The 12,831-nt window shown below is 37.9% G+C and overlaps 1 protein-coding gene across 2 annotated transcripts in view; it reads right to left on the reverse strand.

Moving 5' to 3' along the window:
- The window catches only part of EPHA6 (EPH receptor A6), an 853,164-nt gene that overhangs the window by 11,821 nt on the left and 828,512 nt on the right, over nt 1–12,831 (reverse strand). For both annotated transcript variants that reach the window (XM_059921344.1, XM_059921343.1), the window contains one exon: nt 533–726. In XM_059921344.1, the coding sequence (XP_059777327.1) occupies nt 533–726 (194 nt within the window). The remainder of the gene's footprint in view (nt 1–532; nt 727–12,831) is intronic.

Raw genomic sequence — 12,831 nt, forward strand, 5'->3', positions numbered from 1 at the left:
GTCTTTTTCTGGTCCAAGCAATGGAAAGTAACAACAGCTGGGTGTGATCACATCAGCAGGAGACATCCTTGCTCCTGGCTGATTCACAAATTGCCCCTGTCTTGCTTGCCATTTCAAAGAGAGGAATAGGATATAGAATGGACAAGAAAATTAAAGGGGCTGCCCACACACACACACACACACGTAAGATTTTCTTCTTATAAAGGTAAGAAGAAAATCAGTAAGTCAAGAAAGGAATTAGAAATACCATAGACCCACACAGGAAAAAATATTTAAAAAGTCATTCAGAAAGATTAGATATGGACAAAAGGAAAGGGGAACCTGTTTTCTTGTGGGAAAAAATCATTTTTAAAAATGTTAATAAACTGCTTTTTCAGTTGATAAATAAAATATGGTTTATACAGAATATTCTAAAAGGTAGACAACTAGACAGTTATCAAGGCAAACTTTCTCCTCTTTACCTGTTAGTCTTGTCTACAGCCTGAAAGAAATTATGATTGTCAAGGGGAAAAATCAACATTATGCATCTTACACAAGGATGTCCTCTACCAGGGTGTGAAGGGCACTGGGATTGCGGATCAGCTTGTCAAGGAAGCTGACAATGTCAGTAAATTTTGGTCTGTGATTTCTCTCCTTCTGCCAGCAATGGAGCATCAGCTGGTGTAGAGATGCTGGACAGCCCATGGGAGCCGGAAGTCTGTAACCTTCTTCAATGGACAGAATGACCTAAATGCAAACATACACAGGTTATTCTCTTACTTTTGGGGACAAATAACACATATTCTAAGTTATAATTCCTTTTATACAGGAAGTGGAAGCCAAAACATTGGTAAGCATGAAAACTACTTGTGAGTACATGTGGTCCAGACAAGGATAAATACGAAAGTTGTGAACAAGAATTACAAGTATCTGCGTAGCATCTGCTGACCCCCCTTGAGAGGAAAAATATGTTTTTTAAACTTGTGGTATACATATGGGAGGTTAAATTTCATCCCAATGTCCAGAAATAGTTTTTGTGTGATTTAGCTGGAATGCCTCAAAACCCAGTTAGGACATCAGGAAGTTAGTCTAAGATTGATGCATTTAATACAAACCACATGTGACAAATGTTTTAAGTAAAACTGTACTTCTGCAGAAGCACTGAATTCCTGATTCATTTTTTATCCTTTTATAATAATGTCAGTGTGTATTCTTTTTGTAGTCATCCTTCCTTCTTTCTTCTTTATTGTCTATTTAATTCTTTATTTTATTTATTTGATTGCACCGGGTCTTAGTTGCGGCAGGTGGGCTCCTTAGTTGCGGCATGCAAACTCTTAGTTGTGGCATGCATGTGGGATCTAGTTCCCTGACCAGGGATCGAACCCAGGCCCCCTGCATCGGGAGTGCAGAGTCTTAACCACTGTGCCACCAGGGAAGTCCCTGCCTCTTTAATTCTTCACTCACTTCTGTCTTTCCCTTAGTCTGACACTGACGTGACTATGAAGTCCTTTCAGAACTTCTAAGGTCATTTAATCTTTGAATGCTATCAGTGCCCAGCTTCAGGTCACAGAGCAACAGGACATTCAGCCGGAGTATCCTCTGGGCCAGTACTCTGCAACAGAACTTTCTGTGATGACGGAAATGTTCTCTCTGTCCAACATGGTGGCAAGTAGTCACATGTGGCTATTGAGCATTTGAAATGTGGCTAGTAAGACTGAGGAACTGAATTTTTAGTTTTAGTTTAATTAATTGACATTAAATTTTAAATAGCCACATGTGGCAAGTGGCTACTCTATAGGACAGTGTAGCTTTAGGGACAGGATAAGAAGCCAAAGTTAAGAGCAACAACAAGATAACTGTATTTTTTTTTTTAGTACTTAGGAAATCACATACAAGATAAGGTAAGGTATTTATCTATTTATCTGTTTAATATACTACCCACTGGGAATTTCCTAACAATGCAATAAAGTTGACCTGGAATTTATGTAGCTTATTTTTTAATAAAGTGTTCAAAGGTATTCACGTGACTATTCTTACATTATCTCTGGGAGAAAGACAAAGGAAAGGGTTTATTTACCCCATTTTTTTTTTTTTTAACATTCATCTGCTTTTATTTTAAGAAGGCAAGGAAGTGTGTAAAGCAGCTTTCAAAATTTCCCAATTGTTAAAATTTAACAAAACAGTTAAAAAGAAAAACTTTGCACAGAGAGGGCACTGAACTGGAACCACATTTTTGTAGACTAGGTGGTTCTCTGGGAGGGTTTTTAAAGGATTGTTGCTCAGGATTTGCCTAAAGCAGGGCAGGCTCTCTGAAATCCCCAGCCCCCCACCCCCCTAAAATGCCACCTTGTGAGGAAAAATGAAGGTCTTTTAAAAGGTGCATCTTATGGTCCTGTGTCGGCATCTTCCCCCTGCCCCTCAAAATGGAGGTGTCTGGTGGGCTAGGACCCAAGCTTTTCCGTTGATATTCCCCCATTTTTGATGTGGGAAAATTGAGGGACAGACGAATATTTAAAGACAGGCACAATTCAAGCTTACCTCTTCCCTGTGCCAACAACAGAAATACAAAAATGTAAGTGTAAATATTGTTATCAGTGCTCTCTTTATTGTACCACCATCTACACACTTTCATTTTCTATAATAATAAAAAAAAAACCACATCTCATTTTAATTTCTTTTTTAATTGACACTATTTGACATGACTCTAAAATATCTATAATTTATGCTAGAGGCAGTCTATAAAAAGAAGCAAAAATATGTCTTCAGGAACCTCTTAACTGCTAAGCTTTAGCTTTTTTAGTAATAGGGAATTTCTCATAATCCCATCTGTGTCTTTGTGACCAAAACACTTTAACCTGTCAGGATACTAGCTTTTTTTCTGTTCATTTTATATTCCATTATTGAATAGGATTTTTTCTTATCTGTTTTCTGACTACTTTTGCTACCAACTAGGCTTGAATTTTAAGACATTTTGCAACACATTTTAGTAAAACAGGATGTGTATAAAAATGCTTATACTGCATCAAAACTACTGTGGATAGTTTTGAAAAGTAACTAAGAAAAATAGGATAGAACTCCATTATAGAAAGACTTTAAAATCCCACCCCAGGAGAGCTCTCTAGTCGATTTCACAGTTACCTAATTATAAGTGCATAGAATAAAATAGATGACAAGTGAAGTTATAGTCTGAGAAAAAAATTAGCTCCCTTTATTGAGCACCATGTGCTAGATGCTTTGCATAGTTTTCTTCATTTACTGCTTAAAATAACTCAATATGGTAGTTATTATTATCCCTATTTTTAAATGAGAAAATTTAGACTCAGAGATGTTAGGAAACTTGCCTAAATTCACACAGCATAGGTGGTAGAGCTGAAATTTGAACTTTGTTCCTTTTAGCTTCCAAACTTTTCCTCTGGCTATTCCCCAGGAATGCTTTTCAGTTCTCATGATAACATCTTCCTCTCCAATTTTATATCAACTGATGTAATTTTAGGAGTGATGATTACCATTTTATCTATTGTCATACATCTGCTAATTGGGTTTCAATGTTTTTACTTGGATCCTAAGCTTTATATTCTGGGTAAATCAAAAACATATTTACTTCATAGTTTGCAAAATGTAATCTCTGGCTGAACAGAGTAATTTCTGAGTGCTTCTGAGTCCTGCACACATTTCTATTATTGCATCTGTTACATTGTATTGTAATATTTCATCTGCTTCCTCTCAGGATAAACATACTTCAAAGAAGGAATTATGTCCCTATATTTTGTATTCTCATCCCTTAGTATGGTGCCTGACACATTAATAAATGTTATTGACAAAAACAAAAGCTATTAGAAGAAATTTTGGAATTTGTCTTGATAGAGAGCAGACTCTTAGAAAACCTGGAGTCTCAAGCTACCCAAGACGGATTCAAAGCAGAAGCATGACAGCATTTGAAGTACCTCAGAAGGAAATATTAATAAAAAAACTGGGGTATCAAGTAGTATTGTTCAAAATGATATAATTTCTCCCTGGTTTGGCTAGACAACGGCCAGGTGAGATTGGGCCTTGCTCTTTTCTAAGACAGAGGGCACTGGACCCAACGTCAACTTCCTGTAAAGACTGGTGGTTTCTTACTCCTGTCCAGAAGGTTTACTATTTCCCATTTACCCAAAAGTCCTTAGCTGCTGGGGAGCTGACTTTTCCAGACAACTGCTGTAAACAGCTGACACTCACATCCAGCCTGCTTGGTGTCAAGCAGGCTGTTTACTCTCTTTTGACAAAGTTGCTCTCATGATTGGCCTGTAAGAAGAAAGTGTGGTCCTTCACCTGGAACCTTTATCCATAATGTGTTCAGCAACATGTCTGGTCCCAGAATGCCTTTCTGTGGGGGAGAGTGGGAGGTTCAGGGACTCATGACATTGCTTCTTGCTGACCTCTGGCTTTAAAGCTTCCTCTGTCCTTTAACTTGTGACTCTGTGAAATATGTCCTGAGCCCTGGTTCATGACAGATGTCAAACATGAAGTTCCCACCTTATAGGAAAATATTAATAACAACAGTAACAACAGTGACAATAATAATAACAGCTAACAATTACTGAGAGCTCTTGGAAACTTCCAGGTGCCATTTCTAAATGACTTACATGCATCAACTCTTTTAATCCTTACAGTAATACTATGAGGTAGGTACTATTGTTATCCTCAGTTTACAGACAAGGAACTTAAACACAGAGAGGTTTAATTTGTTGAAGATCACACACGTAAAAATTCCGGTTTTGAAGGTAGCTAGAGAAGAGATTTAAGCAATACGATTCACGAAGATGGTTAAAAGACACAACATCTTTCTAACGGATTTTTAATTTATTTATCCAAACAGATATATATTAATCACTTAAAATATACTATTGAGCATACCGTGTATAAGGGATAACATAATGAGTAAGAAATATTTCTGTCTTTAGGAAATGTATAATCTAGCGAAGGTGACCAGGGAGTCTGAATATGGTAAGTGCCATGTAGAACAGGGAGTTATGGAAACTTCTCAGAGGAGTACCTAACCCAGCCTTGGGGAGGCTTCTCAGAGGAGGTGAACTGAATGTAGAAGGTAGCAGGGTCGACTAGGCTAGATGGGTCCAAGAGAGGAGATGTGACCTGATCAGGGAGTGAAAGTAGATTTCTGCAGCTAGAATAGAGTCTTCAAAGAGAGGAATGGTGAGATTTGAGGCTCAAAGGTTAAGTGAAAACTATATTTCTTGAGATCATGAATGATTTTGCATGCTATAAATACAGACTTTATGCAAAGGGTTTTAGCAAGTAAATGACATTAGATTTGTCTTTTGGAAGCTCACTCTGGCTGCAATGTGAAGAGTGCATTGGAGGGCATGGGAAGCCCAAAGGAGGCTTGCAGTGATCCAGGAGAGAGGTCAGGATGGCCTTAGTGAAAGCAGTGGACGTGGGGTACAAGAAATAGACTGATCTGACAGGAATGCGGGATTAGGGTGAAATTGGGTATGGAAGTAGAGGGAGAAGAGAAGAATGACTTCTAGGTTTTTGGCTTGGTCAACTAGTAAAGATAGAAGACAAAGGAGGAGAAGCAATTTTGGGGCTGGAGTGACCATGAGTTAAATTTTCTATGATCTTTCTGGTTTTGGATTCAAGTAACATATAAAACTTTGAGAGCTTATTATATGTCAATTTCCGGGCTAGGTGTTTCAACACAGCTTACCTTATTTAGATCTCAAGATACCTATGTGAGTGTGGTTCTACATATTTTGTAGGTAAGAAAACTGAGGCACAAACTAATGAACAGATTGGGTCAATATCACATAGCTAATAATGCCCTGAAGAATGGACTAATATTATCACCTTGGTAGCCTCTGAATCATGATAGTGGTAGAGAAAAATCTGTTCTGAGTCTTGAGCCACATACCTGACCCTTTCTCCCAGAATTAGCTCTTGAGCCTCCCTTACACATTTACACACTCCATGCTTTCCCTCTCACCTACTTGCTCATGACTTTTATGCTTGCACCTCCAGCTCAGCTTTCTCTCCAGATTTCTCCATCTATTGTCTATGGGACATACCACTTCATAGAGTTGTCATATAGGTGCCATGATTTTTTTTGTTCAAAACTAACCCTGTTCCTGCTTTGGCATTAATTAAATTAATTAATTAATCAATTAACTTTATTTTTGGCTGTGTTGGGTCTTCGTTGCTGCATGAGGGCTTTCTCTAGCTGCGGCGAGCAGGGCCTACTCTTCGTTGCGGTACGCGGGCTTCTCATTGCAGTGGCTTCTCTTGTTGCGGAGCATGGCCTGTATGCATGCTGACTTCAGTAGTTGCGGCGTGCGAGCTTCAGTAGTTGTGGCATGTGGGCTCAGTAGTTGTGGCACACGGGCTTAGTTGCTCCGCGGCATGTGGGATCTTCCCGAACCAGGGCTCAAACCCGTGTCGCCTGCATTGGCAGGTGGATTCTTAACCACTGCCCCACCAGGAACTGCTTTGGCATTTCTGTCCTCTGAAAAGGGTACCATTCTTTTTCCAGTGATTTAGGTCAGAGATCAGGGAGTCATCTGGGCCTTTGCCTTTCTGGGTGCTCAAAATTAACTTAAGACACGTTGATTCCACCACCTTCATGTATTTTAAATCTGCTCCAGTTTTAATCCTCTCTTCAAATGATTTATTTTTCATTTTGATCACTGCAACAGCTGCCTAACTAGTCTTTTTGTCTCCCCTTTTCCTCCCTCAATCATCTCCCGTAGTGCATCCAAAGCAATCCTGCTGATGTGAAACTGTGATCACGTTCCTGAAATTCTGCAGTGGCTCACCATGACCCTGGCTCTCAGTCCTCACCTCTGGCTGCATCCTGTTTCCCCTTTGCTTTGGCCACTACAAAACACTTGCCGTCTCTCAGCTGGGCAAGCCGAGTTCAAGAGCAGGAACTGTTTCTTTTTTCCATATGTTCCCAGCATCTAAAACAATGCCTTGTCAAGTCAAAGAGTGAGCTCCAATTGTCATATATGTGATCTATGAAAGCTTTATATTAACCTTTATCTTCATTAACATGTCTTTTGTGGGAAGTTTTGTTTTATAGGTATTTCTGATTCCCTAGTCAAGGACTGACAGGGAGCCAGGAGCATATGGGGTGTTTTGTCTAAAAGACTAAATGAGGTTTATTGTTTTAGGATATGAAGGGGTGATAATTAACTAGAGAGAATTTTGTTAACAGTATGGTTTTATGATAGCTGTAGGCTGTCATCCTTTGGAGAAGAGTTATACAAGGTTATACCCTTATTTTAAAATGTAAGAAGAAAATTAAAACAAAGTGAAAAAATATGAAAATGACTGCAGTGATAACTTCTATGCAGAGGTAGAAGAAATTAGATTCTGTCAGAAATTATCATCTAAAACCTGGCTGGTTATTCTAAATAGATCGTACTGGTTCCTTGTCAATGACACTGCAATTTTTAGCAGCCTAGAATCTACACAAGGCTCAGTTGGGACACGTAGCAGACTGTTCTGCTCTTGCTGAATCTGATGAGTTTTCCAATTGTGTTGACAGTTTCTGAATCAAAGCAGGCAATGTGCACCTTTTATTAAACTAGGCAAACAAGGAGTAGACAGTCAATATGAAGACACCGAGATATCCCTGAACAATACTATTGAACAAGGACTGCTTGGGCTGTGCAGGGAATCACATTATTATAACACTGCTAAACAACTCCTAAAGAGAAGCACATTGAATTTAGTTATTTAAAAAGTTATTTTAAAAGAAACTGTCTCAAAATTTTAGCAAGGGCTGAAATATACACTAGTAAATGGACTGTGAAATGATTTTACTTCTATCTTCCCTCTAAATATTCATGATGGCTTTGTTGATGAATTTAATTCATCAACCTTAATTTCAGGTTGAAGGGGGATGGTGAAGCAGAGTGCCAGTATATCCTTACTTTTTGTGATAATGATTACTTATAGATATTAGGACATTTAGGTTTATAAAACAGTAATACTGAAAACACTGGTAATGTATTTTCCTAATATGCAATATAATGATTGTGTCTGCACAGGCAAAAGAAGAAAAGAAAAAAAGAAAGGAAAGAAGTAGTTATATGTCAATAACATTTATAATATTATACCTATTTTCTTGGTCAATATTTTTCAACATACAGAATTTATAATTCAGTGAAAAACAATCAAAATCCAAATGAAATTCAGTGTACATTAGAAAAAAAGGGGGACAGAGTGATGAAAGAATAAGATACAGATAGAAAATAATTTTTCCAAAGCTAATTTATAATTTAAATCATTAAGGTATGGAAACCTAAGATTTCCTTTCAAACTTTAAGATGAAGAATTTCTTAAAACCTTACACTTAAGACAGTTCTCTAACCTCATTTTTTGGAAGTTGAAATAGAATGTCAAGGATCTATAAAAATGGAGAGTGCTTGTCCTTAGTAGGTTACCACCCTTCAGATTGTTGAATGAGTGGACAAAATGGGGGAAAATATGAAGTGTAGGATTCATAGGTTAAAAGGTTGCTGATGATATGATTTATGGTTTGGAAAATCTTTAGCCCTAACAGTTGAAAGTCACACTTTTTTTTTTTTTTTTGGCCACATCACACGGCTTGTGGGATCATAGTTTCCCAGCCAGGGATTGAACCCGGGCCCTCAGCAGTGAAAGTGCTGAGTCCTAAACACTGGACCACCAAGGAATTCCCAAAAGTCACACTTCTTGAGACTGAGATAATTAACACCTTCTAAGCAACTATGCTTCAGTTTTTAAGTAGTGGAAAGAGCATTAGTGAAGGAGTCACCTGAACTGCATTGTTGTCCTAAACTGTCATGAACAAGCTCTGCTCTTAGGAAAGTCTCTGTCTCCCCATTAAGAAAAGGAAACTGGATTCAGTACTTGTGATTGTACTTTTCAGCTCAAAAAACGATGTTTCTAGAGTCAGTGAAACTGAACGCTTAATCTGCAGGACGTCTGGTAACATCTCTTGATCTCCAAGTTCTGTAGCGTCCAGATCTAGATTTGGCTTCCTTTGAAAGGACTGTTTCCCACAGGGCTCCTGGTGCAGAGAGACAAAAATCCAGATAGGGACAGACTATATCCCAGTAAACTAAGACTAGGAAGGTTTGGGGAACCATGATGTTTTTGTTTTGGATTTTTAATTGGGGTATAGTTGCTTTACAATATTCTGTTAGTTTCTGATGTACAACGAAGTGAATCAGCTATATGTATACATATCCCCTCCCTCTTGGACGTCCTTCCCAACCCCCCATCCCACCCATCTAGGTCACCAAAGAGCATGGAGCTGAGCTTCCTGTGCTATACATCAGGTTCCCACTAGCTATCTATTTTACACATGGTAGTGTATATATGTCAATCCCAATTCCCAATTCATCCCAGCCCCTCTCCCCATTCTCCTATGTCCACATGTCCGTTCTCTATGTCTGCGTCTCTATTTCTGCCCTGCAAATAGGTTCATCTGTACCATTTTTCTAGATTCCACATATATGCGTTAATATACGATATTTGTTTTTCTCTTCTGACTTACTTCACTCTGTATGACAGACTCTAGGTCCATCCACATCTCTACAAATGACCAAATTTCATTCCTTTTTATGACTGAGTAATATTCCATTGTATGTATGTACCACATATCTTCTTTATCTATTCATCTGTTGATGGACATTTAGGTTGTTTCCATGACCTGGCTTTTGTAAATAGTGCTGCAATGAACATTGTGGTGCATGTGTCTTTTTGAATTACGGTTTTCTCAGGGTACATTCTGGGTCATATGGTAGCTCTATTTTTAGTTTTTTAAAGAACCTCCATACTGTTCTCCATAGTGGATGTATCAATTTATATTCCCACCAACAGTACAAGAGAGTTCCCTTTTCTCCACACCCTCTCCAGCATTTATATTGTTTGTAGATTTTTTAAAATTAATTGATGTGTTTTTTATTTATGGCTGTGTTGGGTCTTCATTTCTCTGCGAGGGCTTTCGCTAGTTGTGGCAAGCGGGGGCCACTCTTCATCGCGGTGCATGGGCCTCTCACTGTCGCGGCCTCTCTTGTTGCGGGGCACAGGCTCCAGACGCGCAGGCTCAGTAATTGTGGCTCACGGGCCCAGTTGCTCCACGTCATGTGGGATCTTCCCAGACCAGGGCTCGAACCCCTGTCCCCTGCATTGGCAGGCAGATTCTCAACCACTGCACCACCAGGGAAGCCCTGTTTGTAGATTTTTTGATGATGGCCATTCTGACTGGTGTGAGGTGATACCTCATTGTAGTTTTGATCTGCATTTCTCTAATAGTGATGTTGAGCATCTTTTCATGTGCCTCTTGGCCATCTGCATGTCTTCTTTGGGAAAATGTCTATTTAGGTTTTCTGCCCATTTTTTGCTTGGGTTGTTTATTTTTTTGATATTGAGCTGCATGAGCTGTTTGTATATTTTGTAGATTAATCCCTTGTCAGCTGCTTCATTTGAAAATATTTTCTTCCTTTCTGAGGGTTGTCTTTTCATCTTGTTTATAGTTTCCTTTGCTATGCAAAAGCTTTAAGTTTAATTAGGTCCCACTTGTTTATTTTGTTTTTATTTCCATTACTCTAGGAGGTGGGTCAAAAAAGATCTTGCTGTGGTTTCTCTCAAAGAGTGTTATTCCTAAGTATTCCTCTAAGAGTTTAATAGTGTCTGGTCTTACATTTAGGTCTTTAATCCATTTTGAGTTTATTTTTGTGTATGATGTTAGGGAGTGTTCTACTTTCATTCTTTTACATGTAGCTGTCCAGTTTTCCAGGCACCACTTATTGAAGAGGCTGTCTTTTCTCCACTGTATATTCTTGCTTCCTTTATAAAAGATAAGGTGACCATATGTGCATGGATTTATCTCTGGGATTTCTATCCTGTTCCATTGATCTATATTTCTGTTTTTGTGCCAGGACCATACTGTCCTGATTACTGTACCTTTGTAGTATAGTCTGAAGTCAGGGAGCCTGATTCTTCCAGCTCCATTTTTCTTTCTCAAAATTGCTTTGGCTATTTGGGGTCTTTTGTGTTTCCATACAAATTGTAAAATTTTTTGTTCTTATGGGGAACCATGATGTTCACTACTATGCCAGTTCCCCTCCAACAAAGTATACTTTTTGGAAATATAAACACACATTCCAAATCTACTTTTCTGAAATAATTGTTTCTTTAAGAAGACAATGTTCTTAAAACTCAGGCCCATTTTCCCAAGCACTCTCTAGGAAAAAACCAGATATTTCTTCACTGATGCATCATTTCAATTTTAGAAAGATAATAGGCAACTTTAATAACATATTTCCTGGGCCCACTAAAGATATCAGAAAGCTATGGAAAAATAGTTTATGAGTACAAAGGAAAAGGGGATTTTAAAATATCCTCTTTGAGACATTTCTCCAAAGAAGAAATACAGATGGCCAATAGGCACATGAAAAGATGCTCAACATCACTAATTATTAGAGAAATGCAAATCAAAACTACAGTGAGGTATCACCTCATGCCAGTCAGAATGACCATCATTAAAAAGTCTACAAATAACAAATGCTGGAGAGGGTGTGGAGAAAAGGGAACCCTCTTACAGTGTTGGTGGGAATGTAAGTTGGTGCAGCCACTGTGGAAAGCCGTATGGAGGTTCCTCAGAAAACTAAAAATCAAATTACCATATGATCCACAATCCCATTCCTGGGCATATATCCAGACAAAACTATAATTCAAAAAGATACATGCACCCCTTTGTTCATAGCAGCACTATTCACAAGAGTCAAGACATGGAAACAACCTAAATGTCCATTGACAGATGAATGGATAAAGAAGATGTGGTACATATATACAATGGAGTACTACTCAGCCATAAAGAAGAACAAAATAATGCCATTTGCAGCAACATGGATGCAATTAGAGATTATTATACTAAGTGAAGTAAGTCAGAAAAAGAAAGACAAATACCATATGATATCACTTATATGTGGAATCTAAAAAATGACACAAATGAACCTATCTATGAAACAGAAACAGAATCAGGGACATAGAGAATAGACTGGTGGTTGCCAAGAGGGAGGGAGCTGGGAGAGGGTTGGATTGGGAGTTTCGGATTAGCAGATGGAATATACAGAATGGATAACAGCAAGGTCCTACTGTATAGCACAGGGAACTATATTCAATATCCTGGGATAAACCATAAAGGAAAAGAATGTATATATATGTATAACTGAGTCACTTTGCTGTATAGCAGTAATTAACACAACATTGTAATTCAACTATACTTCAATAAAAAATAAATGTTTTAAAAAAAGATATAGAATCTAGCATCTGACAAGAACTTCTTTTACTGTAACAATCTGGCATTTTCTACATTTTATAGATGAATATAATAAAAACAAGATATTTGTCCTAATTGGCAAAAAGAAAAAAGCCCTCTTTGTAAATACGTTTTAAAGAGAAAAAAATAATTATAAAAATTATAAGAGCAGTAGACTGTCAATTTCTTCCAAATAGAAATTGAAGGTATAATTAATTTTTTATGAGAATGTTGCTGGTATGTATATATCTTCTAGCTTTGTGGTCATTTAGAAAAAAAAATTTCCCTTGAAAATTATACTGTGTTAGTAGCATACTGGTTATTGGTTTCCTCTACTTGAAACCTTACTATTTGAATTACTTACAATGGTGATTGATTGAATCTCATAATATCCTCTATTACTCTTGCCTCTGTAACAGACATGCATCATGTTAGTGTAATTAGTGTGTATTTAATTAAAATGTTGCCCTTGCCTGTGTACCAATAGTAGGAATTATTGAAAAATTGAGAAAAAGAAGGTCATTTTGAAAATTACTTTGGTA

Source organism: Balaenoptera ricei, chromosome 4 (assembly GCF_028023285.1).
Source record: "Balaenoptera ricei isolate mBalRic1 chromosome 4, mBalRic1.hap2, whole genome shotgun sequence".
Classification (NCBI taxonomy): domain Eukaryota; kingdom Metazoa; phylum Chordata; class Mammalia; order Artiodactyla; family Balaenopteridae; genus Balaenoptera; species Balaenoptera ricei.